Genomic DNA, 19,682 nt, shown 5'->3' with positions numbered 1-19,682 from the left:
AGCAAAGGTAACTGGACAAGCCTCTCAAAATCTAAAGGAAAAAATAAAGTGAAGACCTGCAAACGAAGAAGAAAGGGATGTCTGAAGGAGGAACACAAGCCCACAGCCACAAGAGAACGCAGTGCAATCCCACCACAGAGAAAACAACCAGGAAGAGAAAAATCACCTTTTTTCTCCAGTCTTCTGATCACCTCCTCAGATTCTTTTTGTTTCTTTTTGTAGGTGGACTTCAACACCTCTATTTCGTCGTTCTTTCTATCCAAAATCTGCAGGGACAATTCAAACTATTTTAACAAAAGTTCAGAAAAATCAAAACTACAACCAGTGCACAGAACAATACACCCTGATCTCTGGCAAAGGCACTGCCTTCAAGAAGTGCTCAGGTCCTGCAGGACTGTGATTAAATCTAAGTCATTTTTCACACCTCAGTCTGTCAAGTCATAAACAAAGGACTGTTTTAGATAAACGTAGGCAGAAGTAGATTAAAAGGAAGTTTCATGTTTTAAGATGGGTATTTTTGTTTCCTTTCAAACCTGGGCAAACCCTGTGTTGCTCCTGGTTGAGTGTGGAAGTTTCATGGTGCTACTACTGCAACAGAAAAGATGGGTTTCCCTTTTCATATCTAAGTTGCCTCATACTATTTAAAAGCACCTAAAATTCTCAGCAGGTTGAAGAAATATGGAAATAAATTGGCAAACTTGACTACACTCTTCTGTGTTTCACCAATTGCAATTCCTTGCATGGATTCCAAGGAACAAAGGGTTGGAATAGAGGAAGTATATGAAGGTAACTGCACCCCCATTTCTGCACATGCCAATTTTGGAAAAAACCAGCTTGAATATTTGCACACTTTGAGATAGTATTTTAATTTAAACTTTGTGTTTAAGATAAAGATTAAAGTCCCAGAAATTTTATAACGGTGCCCCAAATCTCTTATCCAACAGAAGCTTTCATCTTAAAACAATATTACTCCATCTGCAATAAACGTTTTGCGTCTTTAAAGATTAATACGACGCCGTTTAACCTTTTCTAAAATATCCAACGTGATTAAACGACTTCAAAAGACAGAATTCTAACATCAGTTAGAAAGGGCTGACAACTCAAGGGATGAGAAAGCATTTCAACTATTTCTTATTCTCACAAAGCTGTTTCCTTTCGACTCCCGGCTTCGCTCGCCAGGTTCTGCTCGCAGGCTCTGAGAGCAGATGAGCCAAAAATGCACCTGACCAAATATTAACATCCTTTCGGGAGGCTTTGATGTGTCACAGTGTTGTGTCAACCAACTTCCTCCAAGGCTGTGACTCAGCCTTAAGAAACAAAACAGAGGCAGTGAGTAATGCAGAGCTTACAGCGGGATCAGCCACCAGGATCCCGACGCCGAGCGTTTAATTCCCGCCACATCCCCGGGATCAGAGTGACTCCAGAGGCACTCGGGACCTTCCAGAATTTTACCCCATGTTTAAAACATGGCACTGAAAGCAACCACGTGGTCTGTGATAGCCTTTTTGTGACCTTCCCAGCAGTGGTGCTGTGCAACGCAACAAAGACAAACCCAATGGAACCCAAAGAAGCAGATCTGGTGTCGTGTCAGTGCTGAAGATTTAAAAGCCACATCAGGTTTAACAACACAAGAACATAAATAAAGGGCTGTTCAATGACCAGGCTTTGCTCTAAGACCCTGTCAAAATGGAGACAGGAGAACAAACACTATTACTGTATGAGCAGGAACATATCCGATATACTGGTGGATTTTCCTGCTGATATATTTCGCATTTTGTCCATAAAAAGTCTTTATTCACATTTTTCTATAACACAGGTGATCTCTCTCTGAAAGAAAAATCACAAGTTTGTGATTTCATCACAAACAAACCCACAGAAGTTGCTGGCCTGGTAAAATAGGTTCTCTTGTTCAAACAAACAAATGGCCTCCTGTATTTTCCTTTGTTTTCTTCCTATGTTTTCCCTTTCCTAAGTTTATGTTACCACAGAACACTGCACATTCCTATCAGTTTATGCAAACTTACCTACAATCTGGCTTTTAATGAACATTCACTGCAATTGTGGAGAAGTTAAAGAACAACTGCTAATTATTGATGATAATCATATTATGAACACATTGTTTTTGGAAGAAAATACAAACACTCTTTACCTTTTGAACGTCAGCATCGTGCTTCTGCTGTAATTTCACTTTTTCTTCATGAAATTTACCTTCTGCTATTTTCACTTTCATTTCCAGCTTTAAAGGTAAAACAGGACAGGTAATTTAAATAAGGAATGAACTACACTAATGACCTTTCCATAACTTTTAATTTATGTCTTTAACAAGGCAAGGGGAAGCCACCAACAAATAATTGCTGAAAACAGTCTATATTCACTTTCTCAATATTGTCAGATCCATTTGATAAAACTGCTGCGAAAGATGTCAACCTAAAATATTTATTTAGAAAATTGATTGGTAAGATGTTTTAGTTGGCAATAAACACAACTGCTACTGCCTAAAATAAGCTTCCGTCCTTAATTTAAATAAACACTTAGGAATAAAACTTTTAATATTTGTTAATATATCAGGTTTGGTAAACTTGCTTTCCTTCAGGCAGGTGTTACATTTATACAAAGAATGTCCTTCAGCCCAGATGCATGTTTGTTTTTGTTTATTTTCCATTATTCATAGAGTTCACATTATAAACACGTTTCCTTTCAAAGGTGACTTATAATGGGAGTAAGGACTTGATTGCTAAAATACATTTCCTGTTATGTTTGTTTAAAGTAGTGCTTGAACCCAACACAATAATACATTGACAATTCTTACTCAGAGTCTAAGTTTCCACCTCTAAAGTATTTTTAAGTCTCTTGCATGTTTTCACAAGGACAGGTATGACAGGAATTTGGCGTTTCTCATGTTTTCTAAAAGCCAAAAGTGACACCTTGAGTTCAGATTCAGGCTGTTCCACTTCTACAGTAATAATTTGTGCTGTTCAGAAAGCAGAGGGGACACAGAAGCTTCTCCAGACAGACCCCAACGCCCCTCTCACACTAGAAAAAGGGGGACCAAAACCCCTGGAGTGAGGTACCAACACCCACCAGCAGACAGCAAAGTGGTTTTTGGCCAACTTTGTGTCCTTTTGGATGTCTTAAGAGCCCAAGGAGCTGAGGTTCCCCCACCTCAGAGCTGGACACTGGACTTCCATCACCATCCAGCTGTTTTCAGCTCTCACCTTTTTATCTAGCTCAGCCAAGAACCTGCCTTGTAACGCTCTCAACTGACAACTCCACAGGAACCAACATTATTTCCATTCCTTTGACTAAGCAAAAGTTGCCATTCCAGCATGAATCTTTATCTAACGCAGACAGACACTAAACACAGTGCAAAATATTAATTTCTTTTATATAGTTCATTGGTGTTATAGATTTATTGTGAATTGAAAACATCACTACTGTCACCAATAGAAAACGTGAGCCACAAAAATCCAAGTCAACTCAAAAATGCAAAATGCTGCTCTGTAAACACAGAAGACCCGTCAAGAACTGAAAAGAGAAGGAAGACCAGAAATTTCTTTCCATTTCTTGACTCTAAACCTGCTTATTACACCACAGATAAAGAGACTTGTCTCCCAACTATTTGTACACAGCCTTATGCAAATTAATGGGGGGGAAAAAAGTTAGATTGACAATTAATCCAAAGAAAATAAATCATATTCTCAGCTGTCAGCCACCTCTTTTATCACCCCAAAATAATCATCATGATAAAAATGCATGTTCTATTCATGAAATCTACGCATATGTATATATGAAAAGAAATATATGCATATATCACTCCAACAAAGTGACATTATAGAAGAAAATCTTCGTATCAGGTGATGAATAAGTGTTGATTTCATAAAAAAAAGCACAGTAATCCACTTCCAGATAGACAGCTTGTGAACATTCCATAAATAAATATGAAGGCCTTGTAAAAACACAAATACTAGAAACTAAACATGAAAGAGACTCCAATCTACTTGAATTACATTAAAAGCTTATGAATTACTGATGCACAGCTACTGCCCTCCCACAGCTACTAAATCCACACAAACACTTTACATTTAAAACTCATTAATAAAGTGAGAATGTCTTGGCATGGATGAAAATTAATCCTCGCTGGTTTTGTATCAGCTGAGAGCTGGGCTTGGTTTTATTATTCCGTAGGTTGAAATAACACGAAAATAAATCAAAATCTAAAATTCCATTTGGATTAAACACGGACACACATGTATTTCCAAGTGCTGGTGACTGCTCTCAGCCACAGGTTGTTGTTCTCCTGCAGGTTGACAACAGAACTCCCTGTACTCAAAGCTGGTTCCCACTTCTCATTAATCTTCCACTTAGCACCACCTTGCACTAGTTCTCATCAATTTTAGCTCATTAATTCATTACACCACTTCCCCTAGAACAGCCAGCTCTTCCATTTTCACAGATTTTGGGACTACTTTCCAAAAAGCAAGAGCTAATTGCAATCAAACAACAAACATGAAAAATGTGTTCAAGGCACAGAAGTCAGTCCTTAACGATGCAAACACTGTGGTAACAAAATAAGATTCATTTTCCTCTGAACATTAAAAATAAAATTGCTTGAAAAATCTCAACTTCTCATCAGCTGAGAGCTGAAAAAGTGACACCTTCAAAAGCACTCAAGGTCCTCAACTTCTATAAATTTAACGAAATTCTGCAGTTTCAGCACTGCAGACACCTTCCTGCCCCATCTGCTTCATCCACAACTTTCCTAATTTTGTCCCTTCAAGACCTACTATATAAAGAAATGGGAGGAGCCCCATATTAAGCTGTTTGGAATTCAGTAGCTGATTTGCACTTGCAGTTTTCAGCTAGTGTTAAGAGGAAAGATGTATTTGTAACGAAGAACTGGTAAAAAATAAAATTAAAAATCTCCCACAACATTTAAATTTTATACATCTCCATAATTCCAAGACACACATGTATGTTCATCACAACCTCTGGAAGTGCTAATTTGTGTATTTGCTGTAAAAATTGGTTTAAAAAATCCTACACTTATCTTCTTCTGTGGAAACCTGCTGGAAAAGCCAGAAGGCCTGAGACACCACCAGTGTCCTATAGATAAGGTTGGAGTACTGGTTTCATTTATAAATGTGCTTTTTGACCCACCCTTTCTGTGAGGCACATTTCCAATCTCACCACATATGTAAGATAAAAAAAGAATTAAGTCATGTAAACACATTTTAACCAGTGAGCTCACGAGGGCCAGGGCGAAGCAAACGGGCTCCTCACAACTGGCAGAGAAACATCTCCCCTTCCACTGAGAAGCTGAAGCATGTTATTAAATACTAATTTCAATGGAGGAGTATATCTTTTCAGAATTAAAACCATGCCAAGCTGAGGCTGAGCCTGTTTGCAGCTCCCAAATGTCAAACTTCATCTGCTCCGCGCGTCCCGATTTCCTGCACTTGGTGACTCCGTGTGCTGCTCTTCCACACGGTGCCCTCTGCACTTCAGCTTTCCTCTGGTGATTAAATTCTTATTAAGAAACAAAATAACCTCCAGCAGCAGCAAAGACCTTCGTAAGTTTTAGAGAAAATAGAGGGAAAACAACTCAGAAAAGCCCTTCCGTCGTTAGACGCAGTTCCTCAAGTTTTTATACCTTTTATCACCAGTTAAGAGGCAGCAGAAAAATATGAAGTTTCTGGCACGTTACCATTCAGACAAGAGGGGAAAAAAAAAAAGTAGATATTTAGCTAGAGTTGGGAAGTTTGCAGCTATGTATGAAACGCAGCCATTGCTGTTGCCTGAACATCATTCCTTTGGATTTCTGTCATTGTTTATCCTCCTCACAAAGAGTATGAGGCAATTAAACCCTAAGGCCATGTAAACAATACTGATGTCAAACATCTGTGCTGTCCCTGTTATTTAAAGCCAGGGAGGGTGGTAGCAGCAGAACTGCTTTTATGTGCCTCATCACACTTTCTTGCTCGTTTGAAAAAAAACAAAACACCACCCAAAGCAGTCAACAGTCACCTGAAAATGGTTTTTCACCCCATCGCTGCCCTGTGTTTTCATAGCACGGGTTGGGTGCCAGGAAAATTTAATTAACAGCTGTCAAATTTAAACTGATAAGAGTCTAACCTGCAGCTGCCATAAATCTTTTTTTGGGGGGGTTGGGTGGGGGGGTAAGGGGAGGGAGAGAAGGTGATCTCTCAGTTTTTCATGACAGGACACAAACATTCATCTTGTCCCCATTTACGGAAATTTGTCGAAATATTTAAATAGCTGATTTAAGAGGAACTCAATGAGCAGGTTAACAATGTTAATCAGAGATAGCTTTGAACTCCTGCCCACTGCTCACTTGTCTTCATTACAGGGCTCACCCTCAGGCCAGAGGTGGCATCTTGGAGCTTTAACATCCATCAGAGATTTCTTTTTTTTTTTTTGGCTATTTGACAAAACGGGACTTGTTGCTCGCCAGATTTTTTTGATTTTTTTTTTCCAAGCCTATGAATATATGGGGGAGGGAGGGAGGAAGCGAGGAAGGGGGAGAAGGATGTAAACAATAACTGAGAACTTCAAAGTAAGAACTAACAATGTAGAACAATGACTTGTGTATCTTACAGTGCACGACAAAACTTATTTGTCTTGCTGCTGTGCAGCTGCTGAAAGAAATCAGTGCACAGCACAAAGCTTTGATATTTTCATAGAAGAAAAAGGTTTCTTAACAAAAATATCAACAAACAACTCCAACTTTCTACTGAACCCTGTTTACTCAATTTTCACAGGCAGGGTTAAAACAATAAATATTGATAATTTATACAGTGTTTTAAACCATTCAGGAAGGCCAAGGCAGGAGAGACTGTACTTGCAAAACAGTCAAGATTTATTATAAAGACATGCTGACTTCAGACTAAAGTAATTCAGAACAGTGTATCTCACATCATCATTAACAAGCTGTCTCTTCTCATTGTGTTATTTCTGTATCATATTGTAGCCTCAAAAATTTTTATGATTAGCTTGGAGGTATATTAATACTTTCCACATTTTACAGCTATTTAAGAGCCAGAATAACCTCCTAAATCTTTAAAAGAAAATCACTGGTGTGGGAAAAAAAAAAAAAAAAGGAAAAATACTTCACAGCAATTTATTTGAATAGAAATTTCTACAGTAAATGTAGATTTTAATCATATTGGAACTAATCTGTTTTCAAATGGAACTGCTGAAAAGCTTGTGGAGTTTACAGGATGTGGAAAAAATACTGTTCACTTCCAATTTAAAAAAAATAAATTTATGACTACATTCTGAAACAGCACATCATTAACCAACAGAATCACTAACCAAAATTCTACACTGAATATCATCAATATTTTTATCCAGTGCAATGCCCAAGGTGAAATAAATGACTTGTAAAGTCTCTGTTTCAAAGAGCTCAGGATAAACCAGAGATGGAGTGAAAGAAAAGAGGCATCAAACAAGTGGAACAGCCAGAAATTAGAATGCAAAAAGCCCCTTTATAAACATGGCATTTTGCCCAGATCCAAAGGTCCCTCCACAAAAGTCCATGTTTATGATCTGGACTATATTATTTGACCTAACAAACATTTATAATTCCCTCCACGGATCTAACCTTCTTTGTATCTTTACTCTTTAAAAACACTACAGCTGCTACTTCCAGCTGCAATATTTTTTACAGAGTATTCTTGAAAGAGCAACTCAATATTCACTTCAGTAAAAAAATTAACATGATACTATTATCCCATTTCAATAAACACTAAGAATGAAAGCCTTTGTCCTAAATCAAATCCTACCAGCTTTCCCCATCAAGAAAAACCTGACTTTTTAACTGACACTGAAATTAATACACATTCGCTGGATACAGAAAAATAATTGAAAGGACAATTGTTCTCATTCATATGTAAATGTCATTAGGATCTTTCAAGAGAGAACAATGTATTTTGCACAGATTTCCAAGTTGAGGGCAGTGGGAATAAGGAGAAATGCTCTGTATCCCAACAACTGTAATATCTGGCAATGGTATTTTTATCCCAAAGGATGTTTTATACAGCTAATAAACATAACATGCATATTAGCACCACAACACATCATATTATTTAACAGCTTTACTGGAGTGGCAAGTGTCCCACTTGCACACAGAACAAGTCCATCTGCCACTAGGAGCAGCCACTGCCACCAGTAAGTACTAAAAAAAGTTCAATATATGGTTAGAAGTTGTGAAAACTTCTACAGAGGAGTAAATTATGAGATGCAGTTTCAGGAAAGGCAGCTCAGAAACACAGCAAACAATCTGCAGTTGCCAGCACTGAAGCCTGAGCCCAGTGGAACCTTGTGAACATGCAAAAATCAGACAGATTTCAAAGGCATTTAGTAAAATCTGAATATAAAAGTAGATATTACTTGACAACTTATAATTCTGTGTAATGTTGAGTCCACTGAATGAGCCTGAACACACTGAGTCAACAGCACTGACTTTTTCTCCCCAGTGTCACTCCTCTTTTTTTTTTTTTAAATGTTGTGTTTTAGCAGCTGCTGAACTTTTTAAACTCATTTCAGGATCTCCTAAACCAGCCACTAAACCTGCACTCCCACCTTCCTTTCACCAGTGCAACATTAAGCAATAACAGTGTACAGCACTTTTTGCAGTCAATGGCTTTTCTCCCTTAAAAATCAGGATCTATACATGTGGAAAAAAAAAAATAAAATAATAATTAAAAAAAAAAAAAATCGAACTTTCTTCCTTTTTTTTTTTTTTTCTTTTTTTAAAGGGAGAGACACTTTGAGGTAGAGATTAATCATGCAGCAAAAGATTAATTCCCAGCTGCTTGGCAACCATCTGGACATTCTACTGGTTAAAACACTAGTTTGAATTGCTAACCTACCCCTTTGATCTTTCTCAATGTCTCCAGCCCATATGTGCAATAATTAAAGACACAGTTCACAAACTATTGCACAAAAATTAAATAAATAAATAACTGTGCATGTACATATATATATCTTCATAACCAGCCTGGCTGGTATCAGGAATTATAAATCACCAGGCAGTTTATGAAAACATGTCTCATCCTGACATACACTGGATGTCTCACACCAGTCTGGCAATAAAATAAGGTTTGGGTTTTATAACATTACATTCTGAAGAGTTATCAAAGCAAGACAGGATGTGACTTCCTCACATGGAAGACAGCAGACAACTTGCACATGGGGTTTTTTTTTGGGGGGAACAGGACATTAATCAGCCAGGAATGATGTTAACAGGAGTCAGGATTGCTGTGATTTTAAACATGAACTAACAGATTCCTGCTCAACGATTACTCGGTGGTGAGAACCAGTTTAAAAGTGGATTCCTCATATCAATCAGGCACTGCACTCCAAACAGACACCGGGGTTGGGGATAAAAGGAGGAAATTCAGTTAAACCAGAGAATGTTCAACACCACAATGTGCACTGCTTGGAGTATTTTGAAGAGGAAGTAAAACAGTATTTTCAGAACCAAGTTGTCATAAGAAAAAAAAGTTATGGAAAAGTGAAAAATCAAGATGAAAGCAATAATTGTGTCATATCTGCCTTTCCTTGCCCCTTCGTGTGGGCCACACTTGTGTGAACAGAATTAAACAACACACCTTCTTACATTTTAACAAGTATGTTCAGCAGAATTACAAACCTTAACAGTTTTTACCCCTTGGAAATCAGTGTGACATTTCTGAGCTGAAGAGTGACTTGGACAGCTCCAGGTGAACAGGAGGACAAAAAATGGGGAAGAAGAAAGGAAAAGAAGTGGGAGAACAGACAGATAATAAAAAAAATCCAACACACAAAGCTCCACTTATGGCAAAATTCAGGTTTTGGGCTCACCTACAGATGGTTTTACAACTCAAATGCTCTCAGGAAGTTCATAAACACTACTCTCCTCCTGTTCTTACTAAATATTTCTGAGCTTAAAAAGCACCAACAAGATCACCAGCCCCATCCCATGCCTAAGGAAGTTCCTTTAGTTCTATCCAGCTCTCCTGATTCCATACACAGATACATATATATATCTCCATCTACCAAAATTTAAGCTCTAGAGACACACAGAAATGAGCACACAAACACTTTTCATTCAATATAATATCCCAGACAACAATACTGATATCTTTCATCATCATTTCTAGAAGATATGAACAAAAATATTTGTTTTCAATGAGGAAACATATCAAACCCATGACGCAGCTGAAAGCACAATAATGTTAATTTTACAACGGTTTAATTCCAAGAGTCCTCCTTTTAGGATACTCTCTCCATATTGGTTTTACTAATTGCTTTTCATTTGGCAGGAATTTCATGTATTTAAATACTTTGTTATGGAACAGAGCAATTAAGAGGAGGAAATCTAAACCAACAGGACAATGCTCACTGATCACCATCTCCTTCCAACTGCAGGGACTGTTATCTTCAAGTGTTCCTTTTCTTCTCCTCAACCCCCACCTCCTTCCATGATAACACCAGCAAGTGTTGTTCACCCTCCCTCCCAAGTCCTGCAACTTTCTTTCCTCCCTGAATTCTTTCCTCTACATTCCCTCTTGGGGAAAATCTATATCCCAGCCCTTATGCAATTTTCTCCCTTTCAATTTATAATCTCTTGCCAGATAAGTGAGAAGTCCAGTAAATCCATTGCTTTCAACACCTTAAATTTAGAGCACTTTCAGCCAGATCAGGACTAACCTATAACACCATCAGTGCAGATTTTATCTTAACATAAATAGATCACTCCATCCCAATGCTTTTGGTGCTGTAAAACCATGATGATCTTGATGATCTTTATAAATAAAATTGGTGTCACACAGCTCATTCCCAAAATAAAAGGAGAAAAACTTAAGTACAGATTACAAAGATAAAGGTTCTAAACAGCCTTTTTAAAAAGGCTGCATCTTAAAGATCAGACTTCTTGAATACATAAAGCACAAAAAAAAGTTTTCATCTTACTTCTGGTTCTTAATCCATGAAGATGAATTTTTTTGGGGGGGAGGGATTCTCTGCACTGTTTGTTATCTTACACACAGATCATCTCCCCTTTTTCCTGGGCATGTTTTCCCTCTCCTTCATTCCTCACTCCACGAAAACTGGTGGGAGTCATCCTGCAGGTACCCTGTATTCTCCTGAAAACTCACCCAAAATTCCTCCTCTTTCCAATTGCACAAACCCTTTAGACTGGACTAATTTAGCACACAAGAGGCTGGAAAAGAACCCATCTAAAGACATCATCAAAGGATTCCCAAAAATCAAAACAGAGAAGTGACAGGAGCACAGGGATAAGTCAACAAAAGCATTGGGAACATTCCAGTGTTCCCAGTTAACCCAGAGAGGTGAAGCTTCATAAGAGAGTTACTGCACAAAGCACTGAGCTTGCCAGTTTGTCAAAAATTAAATTAATTAGGAGGTGGTATGCAGCTCAAGGCAAATTTACCCCAGGTATCATTATAACCTGTAGTTTAAACTAATGAAAAGTGAAAATTCTTTCCGATATTCCTCAGATATGTTTAGGTTTCCTTTGTTGAGATAAGATAAATAAATGTCTCTGCTTACAAAAAGCAAACCAGAAAGAAATTGAGGAAAAAAAAGTGCTAAGAAAAATTAAGATGGATAAAAATTAAGAAAGAGAACTTCCTTAAAGGAACACCAAAACTTCTTTAAAGGGTACATCAGATAAACTAGTGGTTTGGGAAAGATCAGAAAAACGGTGTGTTTTATTAACATAGTTCATTTTATTTTCTCAGCCCAGCAGAATTCTGCATCTTAGCAGTGCTACTGGATCTACTTTTCTGAAAAATCCCAAATCAGCCCTTTTCCTTTCCCCTCCTCTTCCCTGAGGATCTCTCTGTGACACTCAGGATGGCCAGAGCTGAAGTTCAAAGGGACATTTTTTCCTTTATACCAAGACAAGCCACCCCCATCTGTGGTGCTTTGCTGTCCTGAACACGGATTTGTCCCCTTTGTGTTGCATCCTCCTCATTTGAACCCCTGATTTTTCACTAATGACCATTTCCCAAATGGTTTAATCCATGTCAGAAGGATTTGGGGAAGAGATGACTAAAAGCCTGACGCTGTTGCAGTTTTCCCAGGGCTGGGATGTGGTTATCCCTGCACAGGGCCATGTGTTCAGCATTACAGAGTCTAAACAGGTGCAGGAATGGTTTATGAACAAAGGTCTGAAGGTTAAAAGCAAAAAAAAAAAACCCCAGTTATCCTATTTTACGTTCTCCTGTTGCACTGCTAAGAGGTTGAGAACAGTTAAAGGTTTCCCCAAACTCTTTTGCACAGCTCTTTTTTCCTGTTAATGCATCTCCCTCCTATAAAGGAAAAGGCTTTACTCTTAATTGAGCTTCACAAACAAAATAAGATGAAAACACATTTAAGTTTTCTAGTTAATAGCACACACATGGTGATTGTGAAACACTGTCTGTAACCTTTCCAGTTCAAACCAGCACCATTAGCAAAAAATCCTGGATTTTTACTGTGTGGTTTAGAGGATTTTTCCACTGAACCAGCAAAGTATTAACTGGGTATTTTATGTAGCTCCTTGGCATGCATTCCTGTTTATTTAATTTGAAAATATTGTTTAAATGACAGCATTGTGCTTTCAATTTATTTATTTTCTGGGCTGTTTTCACATCTTGTGAAACCTGGCCTCATCCTGAGGCACTGGTGCTTTGAATGTTGTCAGTGCAAAATGAACAGGCAATATTAGAGCAGAGAAAGTGAAAGGATTGTGCAACTGCTTGTTTGAGCATCAAACAAGGCTGCCAGGTAGCAACAGAAATCATTTCACATCCATTATTTTATTAACAATGGAAGCAAATTAAATTTACCCTCCCCTGTCTCTCTGCTAAAGGCACCTTCTGAAGTGGCTTGAAAGCAACTTCAGGACAGTCCCAATTCATAAGTGTTGAATTTGGGTTGAGTTTCTGACTGGTTGGTTGGGTTTGGGATTTTATTAATTGTTTTCCTAATGCACGTTGAGTTTCCTTTCCTGCTCATTAATTCACTGTCCCTCAAAAAAAAGAAAAGATGTTTTAAATAAATCAAGTAGTTTGTGACAAAGTATCATGGGCAATCGACTTCCTTAGTCCATGAAAAAGGTGAAAATGAGCACAAAATTTGACTTTTATACACATTCATAACAAAATAACATGGTGTGAGAGACTTAGACAAGCTTTGACAGAAACCTCCCCAATTCACAATGTTTCAAAGAAGTAAAAATAAAACCCCATATGCATAAAAGAGGACTGGAGCTCAATGAGGCAAATACAGAAATAATGTAGGTCCTAACAGAAATAAGGTCAAGGTCTGCAGATTTTTAAAGGTATATAGAAACTAAATAAAAATCTCACTAAATCAAGGGGTTTCATTGCTTCTGCTAAAAGGTAGTTCAGAAAATTCCTAAAATTCAGACTTTTCTCTTCGTTCAAAGGACCCGTCTGTGTGTTCAGAAAGTCTTTTTCAGCCCCTAATTGGAAATTACATTAAGTAGTTAACGAAAAGCCCTGACACTTCAGCAAAAGTTCTCTTCCATGAGATTTTTGCTGCTTTTCTAATGCCCAATTTCCAAAGGAAACTCCCCAAAGATTCCTTGGAATCTCACCTCTTTCTCCTTTGCTCGAAGCAGTGCCTGGTGGTCGAGAGAAGGCCTTTTTCCTGGGGCAATTTTAGGTGTCACCTATTGAAGGAGAAAGAGTTCAAAACAACTTAATAAGATAAAAAACCAGCAACTCCCAAGTAAAAATCAGCCCTGACCAGAAACTAAAAATATGGAGAATGTTTGTTTGATTGCCTTTATGACACTTAAAAGGAATATAAGCACCTACCAAAGACCTTGGTATCGGTTTTTGTCGCAAATATCTTGGGTTTTCCACCTGAAAAAAATGAGTCAGAGAAAAAGTCATCGTGGCAACAAGGTCTTACAAACAGTGAGACATCACAACTATACTTAGACAGCAACTGTATCACTCAAAAGCAGCACAGAACAGATCCCAACCTGCCTTAAGTGTTACAGAAATAGGAAAGCTTCCTAAGAGATCACTTGTGTGGCTACTCAGCAAGTTTTATAATTGAAACAGAACAAAAAAAATAAAAAAAAAAAAATCACACTTTTTTCCCCCCCAAACCTTTGTGGTTGTAAAAATTCCAATTCCAATGCATATTTTAAAAGGCTTTGGCAGCTGCAGATGTGGCTTATGCAAAAGATTTCCAACTTGATTGATACATTTTCCTTGAAATCAGTGTAAAGCCACAATAAGTTTACAGATTATACTGATTAAAATCTAGTGTTTTTGAAAAATTACACTTGGGTGCATCGAAACAACTGCCACACATGTGAGTCATAGTGACAAAACATAAGGAAATAATTCATTAACGTGAGTGTATAATTAAAGCAGCTCTTAATCACTATTTTTAAGAACTGAACACAAAACATTGTTCCCAACCCACTTCCTCTATCACACAGCTCTGTCTTCCTCATTCTGTCAGAGATGAGGCTCAAACATCACACCACAGAGATGCCCAAAAAAAGCTTTCAAGGGTATAATCTTGGAAAATGCAGCAGTGGGATCTGGAATATGAATGGGATTGCAATACACATTAAAAAAAAAACCAAAACGCTAAATGTTTGATCTATGAGGCATGGCAAATATATCAAATGCTTGCACTTTCTCCAGTGCTATTAAATAAATTTGTGTGCTGAATTTATCAGTGAAAAAGAGGCTTAATCCCTCTGAAATTTCAATTTGATACAGTGCTATTCATTTCCTGTCCTCAAAGGTTATGTAGGATTTCTATATGGTGGGCAAGAGTTGTCATATTTCACCCAGTAGTTGTAGATATCCATGTTTAACATAAATTCCATTTCAATGAATTATTATCTATTATTTTAACCCTATAGCTCAAAATACAAGAAAACCAGTAATTCAACAGATAATCTATTTATCTTTATTTTCAATGAGTTTACTACAGTTACATTAAACTTTCTTCCCCACAGAATCCATCAGGGAATGAAGGAATCCTGCCTGCACCTACTGCCCCCAAAAATTAAGAAGTCTGGACACAGAAGAGATTGGTGAGGAGAGGAACAGAGGAATGAGATCAACAGGGAGCATTAACCACAGTGGAGGGGAAAACACAATGAAGAGGGATGGAAATAAAAATACAAAAATTCTAAACTAAAAATGTTCGTGTCCTACACGTTTGTACCTTGCAATAGTATTTTCTATCTACGTTTTAAGAGTATTACACTCTTCCTTCCAGCTCCTTTTGGCCACTTCCCCACCCAGCCCAGGTACTGGCAGGTACCCAGGGCTGAAGGTGCTCCACAAGGTCAAGGCACACCCCAATTTGGCATCCCAGAAAGCTGAGCAGCAGGGAACAGTGGAAGCCTTCCCCAGCACCTGGAGGAATCCTGAGAAGGCTGCAGAGCCACATTTCAAAGGTTTCATTATTTCCTAAAAGCCCTCTCTGTCACACAGTACCATCACCCTTTACTTTCGCTTTTTAAAAGCTAAAAATCATCATAAATATTCACAATTAATCCAAATCCTTTATCTGACCATGACATTAAGCTGTTTACAGCCTTCCAAACCCATCTAAAAAGCTAAGGTAGATCCTACTTGCTTGTGAGAAGGAAGGAAAATGTGTCTCTAATACTTTGTACAGCCCCAGTCTTGCATTTTTTGATTTTGTAACAGCAGCCATATGTGCTTTGAAGTTAAATGTTCCCACTTTGTTACTTGTTGTGGATTATATCCACTTAAACTGATCTGTAAACATTTAATGCCTCAACGTTCATTCTTTTCATGCTGGTCTTCTGCAAAACTTCTTGTTCTCAAAATTAGACCACATTAAAGAGGGAATATCACAATAAAGAATGCCCAAAAAAAGAAAAAAAAAAAAAAAAGCCTGTATTTATGAGAAACATGCAAATTTTAAAATAATAAGCAAAAGGTCAAAGCCAAGCCAAAATACATATGTATGAAACTAAAGGACTGCCATGAGAAGAACAGTAAATCACATGCCTTTTTTAAGAGTATGAACCAAATAAATGTCATCATGAAAGACATCTTCATTTGAACTAGAACTGAACTCTAATTTGTAAATACCACGTCTTAATAAAAATGGCATTTTGAATTTCTTTGTAGAAAACATTTTGGGTTCCCCTCTTCCACTGGGCAGTCAGACAAGAAACCACGTTTCCATGGGTGAGGACTGGCTTGGTCACCTTCTCCTACTTGAGTCCTCCTAAACCAGAGCTCTGAAGGTGTTGGGTGACCAGATCCCCATCATTTAACAGAAAGAATCTACTTCATATGAAAATACACCTATTTTCCTAAGTTGAAAAAAAAAAAACAGCGTGGCAAAAATGTGCATAAAAACACAATTCCCAAACAATTCCAATCCGAGGCAAGTCAGTCGTGTTTTTTAACTTAGTATTTTCCATTTCTATTTATGTAACAACACTTAAAGTGGTCAAACCCAAACATTTCTGAAGTATACAATAAAGGCACCTGTGCAAGCAACCAGTGAAGCACTGATAAAAGTAAACTGATATAAAATGGTTTTCCCCCAAAAGCAAGGGCAGTGCAGGAAAAGCACATTTTTGAGCTCTAAGAACTTCTACAAGATTCATCCTCAGGACTTCAACTATATTTCATCTCTCAGGCTGAAAACAGCACACAGGCTTTATATCTGTGCACTAATCACAGTCCAGAAATTCACAGCAAATGCTCAGTAAATACCACAATAATGACAAAATTAATGTCATGGTTCCATCCCACCCCTCCAAGATCCCATTTCATTCTCTGGAAGATGATTATCAAGGTCTAGTTATGTTCAATAAAGCACAACTGGAGCTTATTGCAGCTCGGTCCCAGAGGCAGAAGGTATATTGTGTATATTAAAGATTCAGGGAACAAAACCCCCATGTTTGGATCAGCAGCCTTGCTGCTCATTCCCCCTTCAGCTTCTTCAAAGACAAAACGTGATTGTTTTCAAAACAAGGATGGCAAAAACACACATGAAAGAGTTAAGAACACTTAAGACTTTGAAATGGTAAACAACTAAACTGAACCTTGCCCTAAATTCTTACTTTAATCTAACAAACCCAGCCAGCATGTTCCCTACAGAAATAACTGCTGAGTAGCTTCAGGAAATTTGAGTAAGGACATTCTTATCTAACATCATAATTTGTAGGGAAGTTCACTTTAATGCTGCTTCTGCAGTCTTAGTGGAAGGACATTAAAGCACATGAAGATTGTTTGTCAGCATGGAAGTCGAATTTATTTTTTGAAGTCACACCACCACTTGGAGTTCACTGTGGGAAAGTTTTCCCAGTGTTGCTGCCCTCCAACGCCACAACATATACAGTAGGTATGTTTATAGTAAGCAGACAGACTGAGAAACCAAAGAAAAGATAATCAAATGGTTTGTACAGAAATGGTTGAGCTTAACTAGACTGGAAAGACACGGGCAGACGTGAGCCAAGTGCAGGGAGCAGGCACAGCCTCCTCTGCTGCTGCAGCCACCCAAGAATTCCCAACGCTTCCATCTGCTTTAACCCTGTGCAAAATCATTTCTCCAGGGGAGGAGAACACAATGCAAGCCACTGACTGCAGAATTTCTTTGGTCTGAGTCCTCTAAACCCCTCTTAGGCAATAACATTTCCCATGGTAAATCCTTCTGGGCAAGACCTGATGTGCAGGTGCTTTGTGCTGCACATCCCACATCACTTCTGCTAAAAGCTAAAGAGTTAAATTCTTGTGCTGGCTGAATTCCAGTGATGAAAACTCATGTTCTCCCTGATTAAAAAACCCTTTGCTGTTTCCCCAGGGTACAGTCTCTTTGTGTGCTTTCCACCTAAAGTGATGTGCTGAATTTCCTGGGATGTTTGAAAGCCTTGCTTTGTCACACCTGAAAATTGGTTACAATTCAGTGACAAATCCAACTGCATCAGAAGCACCATGAAATAGGGAAAAAGAGAGAGACAGACAGAGAGAGAGGCAGGGCAGGTAAGAATTTGCAGGGATTTAATTCATTGTTGTTCCTTTACATAACAAAATTTTTATCCAAAAATTACGTTCCTCTACAATCTAAAAAGCTCAACTACAAGAGGGGGAAAAAAAAAAGGAAAGGAAAAAAGGTAGTTTAATTCCATTCTACAAAAAGCTTTTTTTCCTGACTCATATATATATACCTATATTTCACAATATTTAATTATTTTTTGAGACAAACAGGAGATGGTCACCTTCCCTTTAGCTATGACTGTACCAGATTTACAAAAATACGTAGAAGTCTATTGACAGCTGTTAATAAAATAAGACCATTGAATCACAGAAGGGTTTGGATTGAAACAGATCTTAAAGCTCATCTTGTTCCAATCCCTGCCATCCTGTATTTCCTTTCCTACCTTCCCCCACTACTGAACTGTTTCTTTTGGGTCAAGGGTCTTCTGTATCTGAGGTGAGATCACTTGTAAATTAAGTTTCCTGAACAGTTTGCAGATGGGCCTGGCAATTAAAGGGGAGCTGGATGCTCCCATGACATTGTAAATGCTCACAAATAACAGCAGCCACATCTGACACTCCAACCTTCCAGATTCCAAGGAGCTGCAGCCGTTTAGTGAGATTTTTATTTCATTTTTAGCAATGACATACTCTTCTTTAAGTGTGACACTCTACTTAAAAACTTCCTGACCCTTTCAGAAGCCACTGGAGGCCGTGATCCACAGCAGGGAAACACTGTTGAGCAGCAACCCCTCACAGACCTCTCTTTTACAACCTCAAATCCTCTTTGTCAGGTAACTCCCAACAAGTCTTATCAGGCAATCAAAGTCTCTCAGGAGCGACTTGTTTAATTACCATCCCTGGAGAGGAGACTTGAAAACCTGATTTATGTGTCACAGTAGCCAATTTGTTATCCAAGAGAGCTCCTGTATCAGCAGAGGATCATCACACTTTAATAACCATCCGTTATCAACACAACATGATTGCAAACTGGAATTTCAATTAGAGAAAGAAATAAAACACAAATAAAATTACAGAGATAAGCAAGCAGGCAGATCAACACTGATAGGAAAACGTTGGATAGAAAGAGATTCTTTGTCAGCATCAGTTGGAACAATTTGTAAAATGGCCATGAGCAAGTTTTCCCCCTTAAAGCAGCTTTAAAAGCTCAAGATATTACAGTTATCTGCTCATATAATCCAGGTATTTATGCAGCCCAAATATCCAAAATCTGCAAGTGACTGCTTGCACCTTGGTTTCAGACACCTGTATGAAGCTTTGGCAAGTTGGAGCTGCTGCTCCTGAAAATGTTTGTGAGGATCCACCTTCCCCACTTTACAAAGCTACAATTCCCCAAAAATACACTGATCTAAGTCTGGAAGTGCTAGAAATTGTTCTTGTATTACACTATAAAAGACAAGTCATCAAGAAACAGTTTGAACTTCTACCAGAGTAAGATACTTGGTTTTGACCACTTGCCTGATTCATCAGTAACCTTATTAAATATAGTAAGTTTATTACAACTTAAAAGTGAGGCATTTTTAATGTTTTCTTCTCAGGATGACATGTTTTCATTAATACCCATTCCAAACTTTCCCAATTCCTTTCTAAAAGACCAACTCCCACACCAGTTTTGTAGCCTAAGCT

The 19,682-nt window shown here is 38.1% G+C and overlaps 1 protein-coding gene across 4 annotated transcripts in view; it reads right to left on the bottom strand.

Annotated features, from left to right (window-relative positions):
• CEP112 (centrosomal protein 112) overlaps window positions 1–19,682 on the bottom strand; it is a 154,647-nt gene that overhangs the window by 124,029 nt on the left and 10,936 nt on the right. For all 4 annotated transcript variants that reach the window (XM_032706505.1, XM_032706504.1, XM_032706506.1 and 1 more), the window contains exons 7-10: window positions 13,854–13,901; window positions 13,631–13,705; window positions 2,150–2,236; window positions 167–266 (exon numbers count right to left, since the gene is read on the bottom strand). In XM_032706505.1, coding sequence (XP_032562396.1) covers window positions 167–266; window positions 2,150–2,236; window positions 13,631–13,705; window positions 13,854–13,901 — 310 coding nt within the window. The remainder of the gene's footprint in view (window positions 1–166; window positions 267–2,149; window positions 2,237–13,630; window positions 13,706–13,853; window positions 13,902–19,682) is intronic.

This window comes from Chiroxiphia lanceolata, chromosome 19 (genome assembly GCF_009829145.1).
Source record: "Chiroxiphia lanceolata isolate bChiLan1 chromosome 19, bChiLan1.pri, whole genome shotgun sequence".
Taxonomy (NCBI): Eukaryota; Metazoa; Chordata; class Aves; order Passeriformes; family Pipridae; genus Chiroxiphia; species Chiroxiphia lanceolata.
This window is presented reverse-complemented; position numbering and strand designations above follow the sequence as displayed.